The 20,302-nt window shown below is 35.8% G+C and overlaps 1 protein-coding gene across 1 annotated transcript; it reads right to left on the bottom strand.

The window, feature by feature from the left end:
* Positions 1-7,843: 7,843 nt before the first annotated feature.
* Positions 7,844-9,592, bottom strand: LOC135671121 (transcription factor MYB60-like). Its single transcript, XM_065179073.1, has 3 exons — positions 9,391-9,592; positions 8,996-9,125; positions 7,844-8,790 (listed from the first exon to the last, which is right to left on the bottom strand). Exons 1-3 carry the CDS (start codon positions 9,521-9,523, stop codon positions 8,094-8,096), a joined length of 960 nt encoding a protein of 319 aa, XP_065035145.1. The 5' UTR covers positions 9,524-9,592; the 3' UTR covers positions 7,844-8,093.
* Between the last annotated feature and the right edge of the window lie 10,710 nt (positions 9,593-20,302).

Consider the following 20,302-nt stretch of genomic DNA (forward strand, 5'->3'; position numbering starts at 1 on the left):
ATATATATACACTTCCAAACCGTATGTCATTATTATATTTCTATTTGTAAACTAATGATTACAAATATATATATATATATATATATATATATATATATATATATATATATATATATATATATATATATATATATATATATATATATATATATATATCGCCAGACTAAGCGGTGGTATCGCCTAGTGTTAGTGCTGCAGACGGTGATATCGCCCAGCACAGACGGTGGTACCGTTAAAACCTGAGAAACCCAAGATGAGATCTTTTTAGGCTCCAAGTTTGAATCTACTTGAGGCCTATAAATACCTCTCTCATCCCTTGTTAACATACATACAATTGAGAATAAAAATAAGGAAAAATTCTATTGTAATCTTAAGAGTTCTCCTCCTCTAGTCTAAAGTGTGATTTCTATTTAGAGAGGAGGTAGTGGGATTGTAAAGGTTTTCTCCTGAGCCTGCAAAAGGAGAATATAGTTGTAAGAAGGAGGTTGGTCTTCGCCTATTGAAGGAAGACCATTAGTAGATGTCGGTGGCCTCGACGAAAGAGGAATCGGTGGAGTGAATGTAGGTCACGATGACCGAACCACTATAAAATGGTTTGCATTTTTGTTTTGTTATTTATCTTCTTTACAAACTGCCTTACTTGCTTTACCTTCTTATTATACTCTTCCGTATGCTTTCAAGTTAAACTCACATTTCCGAAATCAGTTTTTATCATACGAAGTTTTTCAAAACCGACGTATTTTATCCGCTGCACTAATTCACCCCCCTCTTTTAGTGTCGACTCATTCCTAATAGTTAATATCAGAGCCACGTTATTTCTTATTTGTTTTAACACCCAAGAGAAATAATTCTTTTCGGATTTCAAAAGGGTTTTTCTATGGTTCGTCCTCCTATGTTCAATTGGATGGACTACACTTATTGAAAAACTCGAATGAGAGTTTTCTTGCTTTCTATGGATTTAAACTTATGGAATATCATTAAAAACGGATTTCAAAAGTTTTCTACTCGAATGAATGGAATGATTTGGAGAAGAAAACTTTTTATTTAAATGCTAGAGTTATGAATGCTCTATTTTAGGCTTTGGATAAAAATGAGTTTAATCGTATTTTGACTTGTGAAAAGACTTTTGTGATTTGGCACACTCTTGAAATCACACACGAAGGCACTAGTAGAGTTAAAGACTCTAAAATAAATATTTTGATATATGATTTTAAACTATTTCAAATGAAACCAAGCGAGACTATTGGAGATATCTACACTCATTTTACGGATGTCGTCAATAGTTTAAAAGCTCTTGATAAAAGTTTTTTCAAATCTTGAACTTATAAGTTAAGTTTTACGATCACTTTCTAAAAATTAGAATTCGAAAGTAACGACTATTCAAGAATAAAAAAACTTGAACTATTTTCCTTTTGAAGAACTTATCGGGTCATTAATGACATATAAAATGACATGCAAGGCGTATGATGAACATGAGAACAATCTTCCAAAGAACATGAAGGATTTGATACTTAGAACAAATGAAGACCACTCGAGCGAAAGCTCAAGTGATGATGAACTCAAACTTCTCACTATAAAATTTAAAAGGTTTATTAAACAAGAATTAAAAAATAAAATAAACTTTAAAAAAATTGTCAAAGAAAAAGAAAGCACTCAAAGTGACTTGAGATGAAACGAGTGCATCCGAAGATGAGGAGTAAACCGATGAAGACAAAACGACAAACTTTGCTTTGGTGATTCTCGACAATGAGGTAAAAAATTCAAACAAAATCTCCTTAGTTTATTTTTAAATTACTTGATGCATTTCATATGTTATTTTTAAATTAGTTAGTATAAAATATTAAATAAATAAATAAAAGGGGATTATGCTTTTCTTTTTCTAGCTAATTTTGAAAATGAGAATGACAATTGCATGCTTTATCAAAACACAACAAAATTTTAGATTTAAATCTAATGATTAATCCTATGTGTGTTTTTAAGAAGAAATAATGTGTATCTTGATGATTTCCATATTGCTTTTTGATTTTGATTGAAAATACTTTATATTTAATGAAATCATGTTTGATGATTTAATAATGATCATGCTTAATGAGTTTATATTTTGAAATTATGCATGATGATCTTTGTGATGTATAGCTTATTGATCTTTGTTGTGATGAACCTTGCTTTTAAACGATGATGCATGTTTTTATTTGACATAAATAAAAAATACATGCTTGTATGAAATAAATCACATGAATTGAAATATCTATAAAGAGGAAAGCATTTTTTTCTTGAAATTTTTTTTCTCTACTTTATTGATTTTTAAAAAAAAGAGATTAATAAATTTATTTTTGTTATTTTATGAATCTCTTGAACTATTAAAGTGATTTTGATGACTTAGTTTGAATGAGTTATTAATCCAAATCACGATCTTAATTTCTTGGTATTTGATACTTGAGATCTTTTTATGAATTGAGATTTTTTTTCTACTTATTTCTTTTTGGAATTTACTAAAGAGAATATCTTTTCTGAAATTCATGACTTAAGATTTTTCATACTATTTTTTAAACGATGATGCATGTTTTTATTTGACATAAATAAAAAATATATGCTTGTATGAAATAAATCACATGAATTGAAATATCTATAAAGAGGAAAGCATTTTTTTCTTGAAATTTTTTTTCTTTACTTTATTGATTTTTCAAAAAAAGAGATTAATAAATTTATTTTTGTTATTTTATGAATCTCTTGAACTATTAAAGTGATTTTGATGACTTAGTTTGAATGAGTTATTAATCCAAATCACGATCTTAATTTCTTGGTATTTGATACTTGAGATCTTTTTATGAATTGAGATTTTTTTTCTACTTATTTCTTTTTGGAATTTACTAAAGAGAATATCTTTTCTGAAATTCATGACTTAAGATTTTTCATACTATTTGATCTCTTAATATTTATTTTTGTTATTTACTAAAAGTGAGATTTGTCAAGATAAATCATTTACGATTTGATCTTTCTTGATCTTTCATCTTTCATGTCATGGTTTTTATATGATTACCTTTGTATTTATATGATGCTTAGAGCATTGACGTAAGAAAGAAATAAATTGCACCATTAAAAATTCCCCTCTTTCTTGTTTACAATGAAAAAGGAGAAAAAAAAATCACTAGCATTTCAAGAGATCGATAAATCTATTTATTTCATTTTGAATCTCTTGAAAGTAATTTTGATGATTTTTATTATTTAAATTTGAATGAACGTTTACCTATATCGTGATTTTGATTTCTTGGAATTATAACTTGAAATATTTTATGAATCAAGATATCTTATTATGTGTTCTCATATTATTTAAGAGGAGATTTTTTTATGAATCATGATTTTTTGAATTATAACTTGAGATTTTTTTTAATATATAAATCATGATCTTGACAACTTGAGATTCTTATGAATCAAGATTGTTTAATATATTTCTTCTTTTTGCTATCCAAATCATAATTTATCTCTTGATATTCATATTTATCTTCATGAATTGTATATCTCATCACCAAGTTAATATTTCTTGATATATTTCATGTGATAATTTAAAAAATATTGTAATGGGAAAAGTTTTGCATATTAATAGGGAGATAAAATTGTTAGCTTGGATAAATTGGTGTAAAACTTGACATGCTTTCAAATACTTGCATTGTTGAATGATTCTTCTTTTTTATTACAAAGGGAGAGAAAATAAATGATGAATGTTTGGTACCAACAATCATGAAGTGATAAATGCTTAAAAATATTGATTTAATATTTAGTATCATGAATGCTTTAGTATTATGAGAAAATAAATAATGAATGTTTAGTATCATAATCAAATTATTGATTTAATGCATGAAGAGATAAATACTTAAAAATTTTAATGTCTTAACATTATGAATATTTATGATTTGGAATTATATATGCAATACTATGATTTATTGCTAAAATGATGTATCATGAATGCTTGAGTATCATATATGATATTCCCATAGTGATTGATTTATTTTTAGTATATACATAAAGTAAGAATGATATATAAGGTTTTGAAATTGTGCATGATTTAATTTGAAACTATAATGATGCACAAACATATTGAAATAAAATTGATATTTACCTTTATGATAATTTAAAAATTATTGTAAAGGGAAAAAGAATTACAAAATTTTATTCTTCACTTCTTTTTGACAATGATAAAGGGGGAGATAAAATTTGTTTGCTGGCACATTTCAAGAAGATGTAAAAACATGCTAGCTTACTCATCTCAAAAGATAAGCAAAGATTGCTAACTTGTATATTTCAAAAAGCAAAAGTTGCTTTCTTGAACATCTCAAATATTACTAGTTTATATTTTCTAAAATAATGTAAAAATTTGCTAGCTTCCATGACGTAAGACTTGTTAGAATTGCTAGCTTGAACAATGCAAAAGAAGCTAAAATTAAAAACTAGTTTGTATGTTGTAAAACTTGCATATATAAAACTTGATAGCAATACTTCTCCTTTTTGTTGATGACAAAAGGGGAGAAGTCATGATGACAATCATGCATGGAATGATATATTGTAAATTTGATTATGCATGATCTTATGAGGACGTGTTGCAAATATTAATGATTAAATTTACTTTGACTTGAATTCAAATTTGAATTCGAGAGTTCTTTCAATATGACATTGATAGGGGGAGTTAAGGTTAACTCCATCATTAATTGGTTATCATTGTAAAAACGGGAGAGATTATTGAATCTCGGATTTTAATAATGAAACCAATTGAGAGTGTTTATGATTTAATCTACGTTTTGAGTGACGCAGGAAGCTTCGATCAGAGAGAGACAATTAAAGCAAAAGAATCATATCGGGCTGGAGAGAAACATGTTAGAAGATTGGACGTCGAGCCGGAGGATCGGTCGATGTATTAACAGAAGGCTTTGGACCATGGATTCGGGCATTGGGCCAAGAAGAGCGGAAATTGCACTAAAGAAATTAGAGTTGTGGAGGTCAATTGGCCGATTGGGCAATAGACCGCAAGAGAGGACCATGCACCGAAGAATCGGATGAAGCGTCAATGAATCAATGACATGTCGGACAACATTTGGTTTAAGCTTTATAATAATTGTCTAGATCAACGTAAGCTTTAAGTGTTTAGGAGTAACTATGATAGCAATCAAGGTATAAAGTCAAATGAAGTCCCGGAGTCAAGAACAAGATTTTGTTGGGAGTTCGAGAGTTCCTTGGAAGTCCGGACATTCGTCGGAAGTTCTGGTTGAATCCACTTGAGGCCTATAAATACCTCTCTCATTCCTGGTTAACATACATACAACTAAGAACAAAAACAAGGAAAAAATCTATTATAATCTTGAGAGTTCTCCTCTTCTAGTCTAAAGTGTGATTTCTATTTAGAGGAGATAGTCGGGGTGTAAAGGTTCTCTCCTGAGCCTACAAAAGAAGAATAGAGTTATAAGAAGGAGGTTGGTCTTCACCTATTGAAGGAAGACCTTTAGTGGATGCCGTTGGCCTCGACGAAAGAGGAATCAGTGGAGTGGATGTAGGTCACTTCGACCGAACCACTATAAAACGGTTTGCATTTTTGTTTCGTTATTTATCTTCTTTACAAACTGCCTTACTTGCTTTACCTTCTCATTATACTCTTTCATATGCTTTCAAGTTAAACTCAAATTTTCGAAATCAGTTTTTATCGTATGAAGTTTTTCAAAATCAATGTGTTTTATCCGCTGAACTAATTCACCCCCCCCCCCCCTCTTAGTGCCGACTCATTCCTAACAGCCATGTCTCTGTATAAGCATGCAAAAGCGATGAACGGTTCGTTGAACAAAGTTGTTGCGAGTGTACGATAATTGTTCGTGATATTTTCTCCCACTTAAACTATCAACGCCCTTGTCGACACTTATTGATAGTTGTTGATGACTACTTCTTCATGTCGTAGAGTGTCTTTAGGCTCCCAACTAGCTTCGGTTCGGGGAAGCTTTCGCCACTTCACTAGGTATTCGGTCTGCTTAGCTTCATTGGGTAGATTTATCTTACGATCCGTTAAAATAGTTTTAACTCGCTTCTCATAAGAGGCTCTGGTGGGGGGTAGCCGAGTTGGAACACTTCGGAAAGCATCTTGCGGATCTGAGTGGTAGGCTTTCAAATTGCTGGCGTGAAAAATATTATGAATTTTGAGCCATGCTAGTAATTGTAACTTGTAGAAGACGTTGCCCACCCTAGTGATAATTGGGAAAAGCCTTTCATACTTGCACACCAATCCTTTATGTATTTTGTTCTAAAGAATTGGAATGATGCTGGTTGGAACTTTACCAACATCAAATCACTGACTTTGAACTCCTACGGTCGCCTTCCTAAGTCTGCCCACTTCATCATTTTAGTCGCCTTCTCCAAATAAGCCCACGTAATGTTTGTATTTCAGTGTCATTCTTTTACAAATTGATATGCTGATGGACTACTCCCAATATATCCGATAGTCAAGGTGTGAGGATTCGACAGTTGTTATTTTGTAATGATCTCGAAGGGGCTCTTGTTGGACGCAGAACTCCATTGCAAGTTGTAGGAGAATTAGGCTATGTCCAATAGCTTCACCTAATCTCGTTAGTTAGCACTCACGTAGTACCAAAGATATTGCTCAAGGAGCGAGTTTATCCTTTCGATTTGGCTATTCATTTAGGGGTGGAGGCTTATGGAGAAGTATAACTTAGACCCCAACAATTTGAATAACTCGGTCTAGAATCATCCCAAGAACCGAGCATCTCGATCACTGATAATATTGTGTGGGACTCCCCAATACTTCAATACATTCTTTATCACCAACTTATAGGGGTGCAACAATGAAAGTTGCATACTTTGAAAATCGATCATCCCTCTATAGACAGCAAGCTTAATATGAAGTCCAAGAAAATGCTCTCACACGATCTTTTTGATACAAGAAACGACTCCAAAAGTCCCACTAGCTTCTACTACTCCACTTTGTCTTATTGGAAAGTGAGGCACGTTCGAACATATTCCTCCACATCAATCCCCATCTTCGGCTAGTAGAAGGCTTCTCCATAAGAGCTAAGGTTCTGTGAATATTTAGATGTCCTAAGGGAATCATGATATTCTCTTAAGAATTCACACCTTAAATTGTCCACTCGAGAAACAGACCTAAAATCATCGTACCTTGCCTTCTTTGATGAGCTGCATCAGGGTTACTACCTAGGGATCACTCTATAGTCCATCCCTAATCTTGGAAAGGAAGTTGGAGTGCAATTGACTTGCTTGGCCTTTGCCCTCCAATTGTATGGCATTCACTCGCTCCACTTTCCTGCTCGATGCATCGGCCATGACATTTATTTTTCCAGGCTTATACTCCATTACCATATCAAACTCAGCTAAGAAATCCTACCATCGTGCTTGGTTTAGGGAGAGTTTCTTTTGAATTTGGATATAAAATTTTAAAAAATATACATAACATGAATAATTATAATATATTTTAAATATTTAAACAAATAAAAATATTTAATCTTTTAGAAAAATAAGAGAACCTGTTTCTCGATGCAATTCCTCGAGAGGAATCCCTTTCGTTGAGCCCTCTAAATAATAATTTTTTTATTTTCATATTTATTTATTTTTTATTTTATTTAATTTATTAATAAAAATAATATTATTAGATTAGAATATTAAATATTTATTTTCTAAATTTTATTAAAAATCAAATAATTACACTTAAATTAAGGGATTTGATTTCACGGAGGCTATCTTGAGTGCTCTTATTTCTCACCCTTTTCCATCGATGATTACACTACACGGCTGCAATAATTCGCCACACGTGCCTATAAATCCAATTCTTTTTTGTTACACTAAAAAATACATGGTCAACTCCATTTAGGTGAATCCTTAAATTGCAACTCTTCAATCGTGACAACAAGCAACACACACCTTATCCCCATAAACATTCCTTACTGATGTGTTTATCCCCATAAACACACACCTTATCCTCTTACTCATCATCTCGGCGCACAAAGCCTCGACCAGAATATGCATGCTGTGGGGCAAATGTCGCCGAGGCAATGGCCTCGAAGAATCGTAGGGGATAAAGAACAAAGTTAGAAGGATGAGTATGAGCAAGAATCAGCATTAAGCTCCATGAGCTCATCCACCTGCACCAAGGCCTCGTCCAGGAGCCAATTCTCCGACAAGAACAACGGAGGCTGCTCGCTCTCCGCGCCCAGTTGGGCTTCAGCATCATCGGCTCGTGCGTGTTGGAAGGGGCGCGTCTCCTCCCCGGTGTTCTCCCAGGGAACAATGTCCATGTTCTCGAAGGAATGCAGTAGGACGAAGTCATCGTGTGTCATGGTGGCGCCGCACCGTCGGTCGCTTTCAGCTTGACTTTTCTCCGTTAGTGACGCTGCTGCAAGGGCGCTGATGATGTTGCTGGTCTCGTCGTCGTCATCGTCCGCGGTGAAGAAGGATTGTTTCAGCTTCCCTGGCGCGTCGACCGTTGGCGATGACTGCATCCACCCCTGGAGGAGCCTCGAGATGTTCTCGCTGCTGGAGGCATACCTCGACTTCTGGTGATACATGGGGAGTGCGTCGGTGAGGTCCTGCTTCCTTGATTCCATCATGTCGTAGCTTTGGGACACGTAGTCATGGCAAACGGGCCTAGCATCAGAAGAGGGCTTCTTGCCATCTGCATCTGCAGCTCCCTGGATCTTGTTGATCTTCTTCTTGAGATGTGTGTTCCAGTAGTTCTTGATATCATTGTCGGTTCTTCGGGGAAGGTGAGAGGCAATGGAAGCCCATCTGGCTCACAAACATTGTAGTCCCAAGTTTAGCACAGCAGTCTACGTAGGTAATCCATCATAGTCATGGAATTAAATAGATCCACAACAACTTTCGTTAATTCTTATGATGGTTGCGTTGGATGCTCGAGTCCAATTCTGGTCATGGAACATATGGTGATGTGGAGGTGCAAGGTGCAGGAAGGAATCGACGATAAGTAAATTACCTGTTGCCAAGCAAGGATTGGAGACGGATGATGACTCGTTCTTCATACGGAGTGAAGTTGCCGCGTTTGATTCCAGGCCTGAGGTAGTTAGTCCATCTCAATCTACAGCTCTTACTGCATCTCATCAACCCTGCATGCAGCTTCAACGCAACAGTTAAAAGACATGCAGGAAAGAACAAAAGAATGCTCGAAACAGTTGTTTGGGTTGAAGTATCCGTCAACTAAGATGCTGCTGTGTGTTAGAATGAAGTAAAAAATTTCTCTTCTTTAACAAACGAGAGCAGTATGCAGAGGCGATCGACGCATGAGAAGAAGAAGGCAAGATAAGAATATAAGAAGTCGTGTCAAGCCATTGAAGCTAAGCTAAAAGGAAAAGAAGAGGCTAAACACATTACCTGTGCTTGTGGGAACTGATCTCCAGTTTCCAGGTCCATGTTCCTGAATATAAGAGACCAAGACGATGTCCTCCTCGGGAGTCCATGGTCCTTTCTTGATGCCAATGTTATCACAGAAAGGAGGCCTTCCCATCGGTAGAGCTTGGCCACTGCCTCAGTTTCCTATCTCTCTCTGAATCTCTCTACTTTGGCTACCTTTCTCTTTTTCTGTCGCCTACAGACGTCTCCTGAGCATGTGAGCCTCCTTATATACACGATGAGACGAGACATGGGAGCTACTTTCCATCTATATCGATCTATCTACCTGATTCGCTTTCTTGCCCGTTTCTTCTTGAAATTGATAATAGTCAAAGATTTCTCGTGATAACAATCTCAATAAAATCTCGATATCATAAATCTATCAAGAAAAATCCTCATCTGTTGAGGAAAATTTTCTCTTGATTTTCCTTAACAGATTACGATATCTCATCGTATAGTTGGAGAAATCTTGATTGTTATTGAGGTCGTTATCATGGGAGATCTTTGACTGTTATCAAAAACATTGTTTCCTCCCCAATCTATTTGCCGTTTATAAGAATGCTATGCTGAAAACAAGAAAACAGCAATAGTCATTAATCGCCCCTCTCCCTCTCTGCCGACTCTTTCTTGCGTACCACAGACTGCACTAATTATGGGTTCGGTGGGAATGGTATAACACCGATAAAAAAGACACAAAAAAATCGTCAATATATAATTCAACCAGTTTGGATGAGAAAAAGGTAAGACGTACGTCATGCAGAAAATTCCAAAGACATAATAAATGGTGGAGTGCGACAGATGCGACCTGCAGATGAAGATATACGTACGCAGATGAGCAAATAAGTCTTCTGTCACACCTAACGAATGCCAATGCTCATACGTATTTTGAAGATATTTACGTGTGAGAAAAGATGTCAATACTCGTATTAGAAGCCTATTCGTATGTGATGAAAGATTGATAAAAATAAAAATAAAAGAACCTAAATTTTTGGATTAAATTAATGTCTGACTTAATATATATTAATTCTAACTAGTCTGATATGTAACTTTTGCGCAAGAAGATAATCACGTTAGCGTTTTGAGGATATGTCTTGGGTATCATGTTGATGAATTGCTAAAACTATAAGAAATGATAATTAGGGTTCAGAGTGTTAAATAAACATGGTGTTATTCAATGCATGGTCTCAAAGATTATTTTTGAGAATCGAAGGACTCCACTGACCAGAGAAATTTTGATTATACAGCTTTGCATGGTCAAGTATTTATGTTACATGGTCAAATATGCATCCAAAAGAACAACCATCTACAACAAAAACACACAAAAGAAAATAAAACCATTTGCCCAACATCAAGTACAATACTAAACAGCGAACATTCGGCTACAGCAATCGTAGCCTCCTCTTTGTACTGTCTCCCGTGACACCGGAAGAAACATGTTGCTCCACCTCAACACGGCAGATTTCCATCTCATACTTTCTCTTTGCTGAGAGACACCAATTTATTACTGCCACAAACTTCAGCAAACAATAATGTCTCTCTCGCTAATCGAGTAAAGTTAGCACTTGGAATTAAATGAGTTTGTTGGATCGGTGTAAGTAATGAAAAGTAAATCCATACTTGTATATGATTAAAATCTGAAGTAGTTTGTGATTTTTTAACCATTGGAATGAAATCTATCGATCTCACATAGCGCTAATTAATGCTTTTGTTTCAATGCAACCAACACGAACTTCCTAATTAAGATTGCTGGTAAAGTGATGTCTTGCCTAATTCCATCCCATTATAGACACAAGAAGTTGCATGATACTTTCTAGATGATATATGAGTAATGGCATTTGCAACCAAAACATAATTGCCAAATTAATGAGCAGAAATGTGGATGTATAAGTTCATTGTTCTTCTGGAAACCTGAAGAGTACATGCTGCAATAACAAAACAGTTGTACAAGAGTGATGGTTTTAGCACCACAAACGTGGCAAAATTTGCTACTATCAGTGCCATACTTAAATATATCATTTTCATGATCTAACAAACATATGGACTAATTCATGTTCTTGTAAAGATATATTGGACAACCTCATTTTCCACCATAATGGCTAGAAAAGGAAATTTTGGAGTGATAAACTGGTACTCTGCATGTGAAAAACATTGTGATCCATTTGAAGAACAGTTACAAGTGATAAATTTCTCTTCTTTGTTGGCTCTGATCCAAAGGATAAAGCAGGCTCCACAAACTTTTGAAGTGTCAGAATGGGATAAATAGTGAGAGATATGATAAACATTAATTCAAATAGTTAAGATTAGATAAAATAAAAGATAAAAATTAAAATTAAAATAAATAGATGAGTGTGAAAAGATTTATTGGGATAAGGTAGATTTTTTTATTATTTAAAAATTTTATACTTTATTTTTGGTTATTATAAATAGGTATTTTTGGATCATTGGAAATACTCCTAGTTATTTCTACTATTATCTTCCTTTTCTTTTTGAAGTTATGTAAAAGTCAACAAGTGTGATATTGCCTAATGCCAAGAAGATCAATAGGAGTACATCTATTAAAAAAGAAAGAAAGACTAGTAGATTCAAAAAAAAAAAAAATGATGATAAGGATTGTGAACTTCTTCAAGGTAATAATTATCAATTTTAGATCGAAATCCTATTTATTTCATAAGGATTGTGAACTTTGGTGGAAGATGATTTTATAGAGTATGATCTATAAGATGAAAGGATCGAAAATGACATGTGGTTGAAGATGATTTTATAGAGTATGATCTATAAGATGAAAGGATCGAAAATAACATGTGCGGGCGGGCGGGGACGGGGGGGGGGGGGGGTTGAATTAGTGCTATCGAGTATGATCTATAAGATGAAAGGATCGAAAATGACTTATGCGGGGGGGGGGGGGGAGTGAATTAGTGCTATCGGAAACTTCCGATGATTCAAAAAAATTTCGTTCAATGAAAACCAATATCAAGTGAGCTTAACTTAAAGCAAGTATAAAATGAAGCGAGCAACAAAATCAGTAAGCAATAAATGTAAATAGTAATAGAAAATAACACAGTGGATTTATAGTGGATTGGTCATCGCAACCTATGTCCACTCTCGATTCCTCTTTCGTCGAGGCCACCGACATTCACTAACAGTCTTCTTTCAATATGTGAAGATCAATTACCCTCTTACAATCATTTCTCGTTTTTATAGGTTTAGGAGAAAACTTTTACAAGTCATTCACCCATCTCTTAAACAGAAATCTAAACTTAGAACAAGAGGAGGGAAATTCTCAAAAGACTACAACAACGTTTTCCCACCCACTTAGATCATAAGTTTTTTATTTTTTATTATTTTCAAGTAGGAAAGAGTGGGATATTTATAGACCCTAATTGGCTTAAAAAATGGAGTTAAAAAAGGTCTCATCCTGGGTTTTTGATGTACTAGGCGGTACCACTGCTTGCTCCCCAAACAACTAGCAGTACTACCACCTACTAGACTAACAAATCTTGCTAGTGGTACTATCGCCCAATCTGACGGTACCACCACTGGTGACACAAGTGGTACCACCACCAGGTCTCCCGAAAGAAGTACATTTCATACTCTTCCCGCTCATAGATGTTTCCATCGCCAGTTCTGATGGTGCCACTACCTGACACACTTTTGGGTTACTGAATGAGCCTCCCAATGAGCATAACTCAACCCTAGATAAGGCCCAATGGGCTCTAAATTGAGTTAGTAAAATTTGTCTCAAAACTAACTCAATTTATGTCTTAACTACGATAATTAAGACCTAAACAATTACAAGATAAGAAAATGAAGTTGTCCGGTATATTATCGGTTCATCTAAACTCCCAACAAACTTTCAAAACGTCATTCGAACCTTCGGTGTATTACTCAATCCTTCAGCATGTTGACTTTCGCAACACCCGATCTTGACGCAATGTCCGATCCTCCAGCTCGATACCTAATTTTTGCCTCCAGCCTAATGTCTGATTTTTTTTGCTTTAATTATTTTACCTTTTCTAATCGAAGTTAGTCCTGTATTACTTTTCTCAAAGAATAAATTATATCATAAACTAATCAATTAATTTCATCATCAAAATCCGACGTTCAATAATCTCTCCCTTTTTTATGATGATAGACGGAGTTAACCTTAGCTCTTCTTACCTATATGCCATATCAAAATAAAGCAAACTTGAATTCAAAAAAAAATAATAGCATTTGAATTCAAGTGAAATAATTTTGATATACTACAATCATATCAAAATTTTATAAATTGTGCATCATTATTTAAACATAGTTTCAAGTCATCAATGTATAACATGCACAATTCAAACCATTACAAATCATCATGAGACATGATACCAAAACAATTAATTTTGAAATCATCATTACTTGGGCATGCATGATACCAAAATATGAAATGTTTCAAATCATCATTACTTCTCCCCCTTTGTCATCAATAAAAATTGGGAAAAGTGTATCTAGCAAGTTATTAAAATGTGCAAGCTTAATAAGTTTTTGCGATGCGCAAGTTTGTAATTTTGCTTCTCTTGAGATGTACAAAATTACAATTTTGCTTCCCTTGTGGAATATGTCAACCGATCATCGAGGATCGATCGATGGGTCGATAGAATGCTTATGCCATGAGTTCGGGCATCGATCCTAGAAGAGCGAACATTGTGCCAAGAAGATTGGAGTTACGGAGGTCAACATGCCGATTGAGCAAAAGGCCGCAAAAAAGGACGATGCATCGAAGGATTGGACGAAGTGCCGATGAACCAATGATATGTTAGACAACATATGATTAACGCTTTGTAATAATTATCTAGATCGAAGTAGTTTTAAGTTATAATTGGGTTGGAATTAAGCCAACTCAATTAGGGACCAATTGGGCATATGTTGAGGCTATTTTGAGCTAAGAGAAAGGCTCATTCAATGACCCAAAAGTTGGGTCAAGCGGTAGCACCGCCAGAAGCTCAGTCTCCAAGACACAGTCTCCAAGACTGTATCAGGTGGCAGTACCACCAGATTGGGCGATGGTATCGCCCAGTGTCAGACTAGCAGGTGGTGGTACCGCTAGTACCCCGAAAACCCGGGATGAGATTATTTTGGCTCTAAATTTGAATCTATTTGGGGCTTATAAAAACCTCACTCATCCCTACTTGGTGCACACATCAACTGAGAGCAAAAAAGAAAGAAAATGATGTTGGAATATTATGAAAACTCCTCTCAAGCTCTAAGTGTTGGGAGAAGTTTAAAAAAAAGGGTGAGTAATTATAATGGTTATCTCCTAAACTTGTGAAAATGATAAAAGGGGTGTAAAAGGGTAGTTGATCTTCACCCATTGAAAGAAGATCGGGTAGTGGAAGCCGATGGCCTCGAGTGAAGAGGAATCGGGAGTGGATATAGGTCACGATGACTGAACCACTATAAAATTGGTGTGCCTCCCTTTCTCTACTTGTTTACTTATTTTGTAACTACTTTATCCACTTATTACTACTTATGTAAATATTTTAAGTTTAAATGACCTTCCAATATGATTTCATCGAGAATTTTCGAACTGTCGTTTTCATCGAAAGTACTAATTCACCCTCCCCCTCCCTCTTAGTGTCTTCACGGTCCTAACATGGACCAGTGATGTGATTCACATCAAGTATACTAAATAAGAGATTTGAAAGCAACATTTTCTGAAAATAAACATGTATCATAAATAAATAACATGCAGACTTTGAAAAAATAAACAACTAAGATATGGTCTTCTATCTTAATCTGCTCCTACTATTTTCTTGCGAAGCACACAACTTCCTCTAGTATATGAATCAAAGATCTTCGATAGATCTCTAGTAGGGATCGGGATCTAATTGGCATCTCAACGTAACCTCGAGGGACTCGACTAATTACACTAAGCCTAAAAGGTATGCAACTATTACCAATCACAACTCCTTATGACTTACGTCATGTTCAGCCTCAGAACCATCATAGTCACGAGGGACTCGACCAACCATAACGTCCAGTTAAGTCATCACTATCGTTACAAGATGGGTCTGATTCAATGATATGCCCTCGAGGGACTCGACCAAGCATACCATGTCCTTAGGTCACCGGTGACATTTCTATGTCGTAGGCAAGATCTTGAATCGTAATATAGGTGAGCCCCGAGGGTCTGATACAAGTCTCCTAATATGATATGTCACATATATACATATTTAATATATATGTACACCGCATGCAAATAAATAAATAAATATATATATATATATATATATATATATATATATATATATATAGTAGGCGTATAATCAATCATATATCACATGAGGAATCACACCAGATGATCATGGACCACATCCTAATTTGATCAAGCTCGAGCCAGTGGGCCTAATTACTCACATCAAGATCTATATGTGTAGCAGCACATCTCCATGCATTGTGATCGTCTATCTCATCCTCATCAGTTCCGTCAGCATCTCACTACATCTCCATCAGTCGCGATTATCCATCTCGACCTCGTGGTTCTCGCTATTGCTTCCATGCTTCTACTACGCCTCCTCATGTAATTACAACTTAATCACAAGCATGCATACCTAACAATAAATGAGAAATAAATTGGTTAATCGTAAGCCCCAATAATAATAATAATCACATCATATGTGCACACACATCACACGGTCCATGATCATCCGTTCACATCACACATCATATGTACACATCACCATGTAGGACTACTAGATAATAATAATTAATTATATGTAGTATTTTGGGAACCCTACCATAGGGTGCCCCACATAGCAAGTAGTTCCTTCTTGAGCAAGGAAATCTTACCGTGTAGGGACTCCCCTAAAGCCATGAATCCTAGGCCACTGGACTGCCTTGTGTGGCTAGGAAACCCTGGCCACTAAGGAGTCCCTTGCAGCTAGGAAACTATTGCTATAGGGCTGCCATGGGCGACCAGGAAATCGGGCCACCTATTTGCCCCATGTGGCCAGGAGTCCTAGCCAATAGGGGCACTTAGGCGGCTAGGAAACCCTAGCCACCTTTGGTGCCCCCTATAGCCAGGAAACATGGCTGCAGGGGCTGCCATGCAGCAAGTTGAGAGCAGCCTTGCTGCTCTCATTCCTACTGCTTTTGGTCTAGTCGAGAGTAGCAAAGTGGAGCTCTCGGCTAAGGCTACAAGCAGCCTTCGGCTAATCCAAGGGGCAGCAACAATTGCTACCCTTTCTTCCCCTTTTGTGTCAACAAATTTGATATCAAAAGCCCTCTCTTAAACACCTCTTAACATCAAGAAAAGGTATAACATAGATTTCTAATCTATGACAAAAAAATCACAACAATCATGCAAAATAATTTCAACATAATTGAACACAACACACGCAGTTTAAAGATCAATCTTTTACACGAGCAACCTGGCTCTGATACCAATGTTGGGAAATCTAGGGTGACATCATATGTTCAGTAAAAGAATAAAAAATAAAATTCTAGAATTTTTGTAAAAAAATAAGGTTTCATCATCGTGCAAATATAGGTACATAAAAACCCGTAAAACCGAAAAACTACCCATATAAGAAATATGTGTTACCTAGGGAGATTGAATGTCTCTGAAAACCTATAGATCTATGAGAGATGATGAAGGAGGTCAACTATCATCCTCTCTAGTAATGATTCATATGGTAGGGGCTACAAAAATACTTCTCAAATCGCTACCCAAATCTCTTTCTCACGCACACCACGCAATTAAGAAGGGGCTGCCTCTTCTTGCTGTCCACACGCCCCAAATAGGGACCGTAGTATGAGGAGAGGGAGAGAGGAGAATAGGAGGAGATAACTAAAAAAAACCTAGCCCATGGCCTTTTGGTTCTCTCCTATTTATAGAGGCCCCTTGTCAACTTACCATAATAGATCCTACCATATTAGGTACTAGATCTTCATCCAATTACCTATGCTACTTAGATTAGTGGGTCCTACCCAATAACCTCTCATTGGTTCTTATTGGATCTCATCCATAGAATCCAATAATTCAAGGGCTTATTGGATATCCAATAAGATTGGGGCTCCAGCAGATATCTTACATCCGAACCTCTACTTATCGCAACACCTACCATATGTGTATGACCCTCTAGACCCAATATCAAGTTGGCCTTGAGTCATACCTATCAGAACTCCTTCTGGCTCAGTAAATTATTATCTTTATAATAATTCACTCGACTCATCGACTATGGACATACTAGGCCACTACGCCATAGTTCCTAAATAGTACAGAGGAATCAAATCCATTGTACTTGTCTATTCTTAGTTACCACGTATCTATAGTCTCTCATCCATCTAATACCCTAGAAATCGTAGACCGGGCATGGTGCTATCAAGCCCATATAGTTTCTACTCGAGCCTCACTCTAATCGATTCTCCCAGAAAACTCTTTCTCTCTCAATCCAAATGACCCTAGCTAGGGATTGGTTTGAGCGATAACATATGAGATATTCCTCTCATAACACTAAGAGTAGATGATTCTCTATTAATACTCAATAGCCATCGTAAGGTTGGCTACCACTCCCGATGATTGACTATGCTAGATCTAGAACTTTCATGTTTATAAATATAGTATCAAAGAGTAAAGTACTCATATAGGACATCCTTGGTGTTTCAAGTCTAAAGACTAAATATACCACTAGGACTACAGAATCACTGACAATAAGACATTATCAACCATCCAGCATTCTATGAGCGGATCAATTAATGAACTCATTCTCCAATGAGCACCTGCACTTTGGTGAATGCAATGAGCACCTGCACATCGACCGATCCTTGATGATCGGTTGACCTTTGTAGCATTCTGCCAGTACAATATCTAATTTTTTGACATATTATACTCCGGCCCAACATTGATTCTTCCTACTTTAATTGTCTCTTCATGATTAAAGCTAGTCTTGTGTTACTCAAAACATAAATTAGATCATAAACTCTATTAATTTGTTTCATCATCAAAATATAAGCTTCAATAGTCCAAACTATACAGATTGGCTCCGTAACCTGAGAATCATTCTTATGATAGAAAAAAATTATGTACATCCTTAATACAATGATACCTACACCCGAGGAATAGGCAAGTAAGGATAAGATTGCTCGCTACGTGAAGTACATAGATGACTCCACTCTTGCTCAGTGTTATATGTTGGGCTATATGACTCCTGAGTTATAGAGATAACATGAAATATAGATATCAGATCCATTCTCCTACATGTCCGTAAATTATTTGAGGAATAGGGAAGGACTCAACGATATGAGATATTGAAGAGCCTCTTCCACACTATGATGACTAATGGGATACCGGTTCAGAATCATATTCTAAGGATGATTGACTGGATAGCAAAACTTACAAATTTAGGAATGGTCTTAGAGGATAACCTATGTGGATCTTGTACTTCAGTCCCTACAAGATTTCTTTTCTTAGTTCATAATGAATTTTAATATCAACAAGCTTGAGATGACTCTCCGCTCCTCAATATTTTGAAGGGGGCAGAGAGCACTATCAAAAAAGAGAAGTTAGTTCTCTATACTGGTAAGACCAGAAAGAAAAGGAAGGCAGAAAAATCCCTTAAGAAGGGAAAGGGCAAGGGCAGGCCGGGTAAAGTAAAGGTTGCTAAGAAGGACCTGGCAAAGAACAAAGACTAATGTTTCTACTACGACAAAGATGGGCATTGGAAGAGGAACTGCAAAGAGTACATTGTAGAGAGGGTGAAACAAAAGCTTAGAGAAACTTCAGGTACATTTATGATCAGTCTTCATTTGTTAGATTCTTATGATAATACATGGGTATTGGATACCCATAGTACTTATCATATTTATAATTCGTTGTAGGTTCTAGCAAGACCGAGGAGACTAGTGAGAGGCGAGATCGACCTCATGATGGGCAATGGAGCAAAAGTTAATGCAATAGCTATTGATGAGGTCACTCTACATCTGCTTGGTGGAGCTATTATTGCATTGGATGCATACTAGTTTGTTCCTTCTATTATCAAAAATATTATTTTCATTTCATGTTTGATAGTTAGTTGGTATAAATTAGTTTTTGAAAACAATGATTGTTCAATATTATTAGATGATAAGATCATCACGAGAGGAACATTGCATAATGGTTTGTTTATGCTAGACATTGCTCCACATATCATGAATGTAAGTGTGTTCAATAGGAAACCAGATGAAGTAAAACATGCATACCTATGACATTATAGGCTAGGTCATATCCATGAGGGAAGGATTCAAAAGTTGCTAAAGGATCGATATCTAGATCCATTTGACTATGAGTCATATACAACTTGTGAGCCTTACCTTTGTGGAAAACTGACCAACTATCTATTTAGTGAAAATGGAGAGAGAACTACTAAACAACTGGAACTCATACATAGTGATGTATGTGATCCTATGTCAACTCATGTCATAGGTGGTTACTCTTACTAATGATTTCTCAAGGTATGGATATGTATACTTGATAAAGTACAAGACCAAGGCTTTCAAGAAATTCAAAGAGTATAAAAATGAAGTAGAGAACCAGATTGGAAAAAGTATCAAGACTCTTCGATCAGATCGAGGAGGTGAGTACTTGAGTACAAAGTTCACCAAGTTCCTTAAGGACAATAAGATTTTATCCCAATGGACACATCTTTTTACACCTAAGCTCAATGGTGTATCTGAAAGGAAGAATCGTATATTATTGGACATGGTGCAGTCCATGATGAGTTTCGCCGACCTACCTGTCTCATTCTAGGGATACACCCAAGAGAGCACAACTTACATTATGAATAGAATTCTAAGTAAATCGGTAGTCTCTACACTATATAAGATATGGAAAGGGAAAAAGGTTTGATCTTAAGGTTATTAAGATTTAGGGCTATCTTACTAATATTAA

This window comes from Musa acuminata, unplaced genomic scaffold (genome assembly GCF_036884655.1).
Source record: "Musa acuminata AAA Group cultivar baxijiao unplaced genomic scaffold, Cavendish_Baxijiao_AAA HiC_scaffold_1138, whole genome shotgun sequence".
Lineage (NCBI taxonomy): Eukaryota > Viridiplantae > Streptophyta > Magnoliopsida > Zingiberales > Musaceae > Musa > Musa acuminata.